This window comes from Gavialis gangeticus, unplaced genomic scaffold (genome assembly GCF_001723915.1).
Source record: "Gavialis gangeticus isolate Ggan-Ray unplaced genomic scaffold, GavGan_comp1, whole genome shotgun sequence".
Lineage (NCBI taxonomy): Eukaryota > Metazoa > Chordata > Crocodylia > Gavialidae > Gavialis > Gavialis gangeticus.
In genome coordinates, this window is record NW_017729025.1 from 129,650,501 (window position 1) to 129,652,658 (window position 2,158).

General features: G+C 40.0%; 1 protein-coding gene across 4 annotated transcripts in view; it reads left to right on the forward strand.

Moving 5' to 3' along the window:
- Positions 1–2,158, forward strand: part of PPFIBP2 (PPFIA binding protein 2) — a 223,748-nt gene that overhangs the window by 63,103 nt on the left and 158,487 nt on the right. For all 4 annotated transcript variants that reach the window (XM_019519541.1, XM_019519543.1, XM_019519542.1 and 1 more), the window contains exon 3: positions 1,214–1,428. In XM_019519541.1, coding sequence (XP_019375086.1) covers positions 1,214–1,428 — 215 coding nt within the window. The remainder of the gene's footprint in view (positions 1–1,213; positions 1,429–2,158) is intronic.

The window sequence follows — 2,158 nt, forward strand, 5'->3', positions numbered from 1 at the left end:
ATATTTCTAAAAAAGGTTAAAATAGCGTTATATTTGATTTGCAAAAAAAAAAAATTAATTAACTGCACATAATTTTGAATTTTTCTGTGCATAATTCCCTGGGGAGTAGATGGTGGTATTAATTACCAGTTCTCCCCATGGGTTGGGAAATTTGGTGACAGGAAGTCCCACAAGCCAGGTGGCAGAGATCTGTGGCCTGGATTTGGTTCATGGACTGGCGGTTGTGCACCACCACTCTAAGGCAGCTTCTGAGGTTTTTTCCCCACTTAGTCTTTTCAAGCAAAAGCTTTTTCCATTTTGGCACCTATACATTTATCCCAGATTGTTTGGGTGGGAAAAAAGCTTAAATCTCTAATGGCTATCCTCTGTGCTATCAAGTTTTTCTAAGTAAGGGTGTTATCAAGTGTTATTGTATTGGGAAACTTAAAAACGACTCTTCCCATATTGAAGCACTGGTCCAAATGTGTGAATTTTTTGCATTTAGGAGAGCTATTTTAACAGTGCCAATGTACAGTTAGCACCTGAAGGAAGGGGGGCATTGGTGAATAAATTACATTTACCATAATTGGAAAGTGTCTCCTCCTTATCCCATCTTGTTGGGTTTTTTGGAAGGTTAAGAAAACTTTTATATCAGCTTTCCATTTAAAATTACCTATCAATATTCTGGCAATTTCAGTTAATACCAAACTGATATTGTGGTGTGGGTGTTGAATATGTTCTGTGTCTTGGGAAACTCTCATATAATTTCAGGAGTTTATTTTAAGAGGGCTGGGAGGGATCCACCAGACATCTGTATAGCCAACTCTGATTCTTCTACCAAAGCATCTTTCTTTTTCTCCCATTGTGGTAATAAAGCCTGTTTTCTCCTAAGTTTCCTGATAAAATGATGCATGCAGCTCTCTTACAGTAGAGAAAAATATCATTATGTGCAGGGTCTTTCAGCTGTGTCACTGAAGAACTAGTGACATCTAATGGTTGGCAAAGATAACTGCAGGTGATGATGGATTTTTTTTTAGTTTAGCTGGGATTCCCTTCAATCTGAAAGGGATGATTTATTAGCTAACTCGGAAGTGCTATAGGAAGAGTTCTACATACATCCATAAAGCAGCATCTGGAGCATGGATCTTGTAGTATTGTATCTATATATCTATTAGTGACCTTTAAAATGGTTTTCAAAAAATCTCTCTTCCCTCCTTTTACTTAATTCTTTTAGGTACTAGGGCCGCTGCAGAGTATACAAATGGTATCTATGACATTATGTCACCCGCTCCATCGGTATATTTGGGTACATTCCAAATTCTGCATCTCCTAGAAGACCTGAAGATGGCACTAGAAATGTTAGAGGACCCTGAAGAGAGAGAATCATTAAGGAATCAGATACCAGGGGCCACGGCAGCATGCATACGGGAATGGCTGGAAGATAATTTGGTGAGTAGTTGGTAGCAGCTCTTCCATTTGCTTCACAAATAACATTGACCCCTGTACCTGATGCTTTTCTTTTTTTTTTTTTTTTGGTTCTGGAGTTCAAACAGTACTAATTTAGACAAGTTTTATACCTGAAAAATGCTTTGTCCTAAAGACTGGCACATTAGAAGGTGGAAAGTCTAACAAAGTGGTACAGGTCTCTGTGGTGGGAAGAGCAGAAGGAGGTAAAGGGAAAACAATAATGCTTTCTCTTCTGTTTTGTTTCCACTGCCTTCATCTGGATAAAAAGAGTCAGATGAGACTATTTGTAACTAGGTGCAGAACCTTTTTCCCTTCAAGGTCCCTGTTTCAGGGTATGACTGTAAGCCAGGGCTGGGCAGTTATTTCAGACGGAGGGCCGCTTACCGAATTTTGGCAAGCTGTCAAGGGCTGCGTGGATAGCCCTGCCCCTTAACAGGTGCCCTGCCCCCTGGTCACTATCTTGGGTTCTGCCCCTAACCTCTGACCTTTGCCACTGGAAGTCCCTCCCCTTGCCCCTGGCATTACTCCTTGGGGGAAGAGGGTTTGCCATCTTAGGGGGAAAAAAACAAATTGCATACTAAAAATCAAACACTCATAATAATATATTTTAATTTAATTGAAAAAATATATTTTTGTCAAGACTTGTGTGCATTTGTGCTGTATATGCAGAAGTGATTGCATATGGGGGTTTGTGGGGATGTGTGTGTGTGTG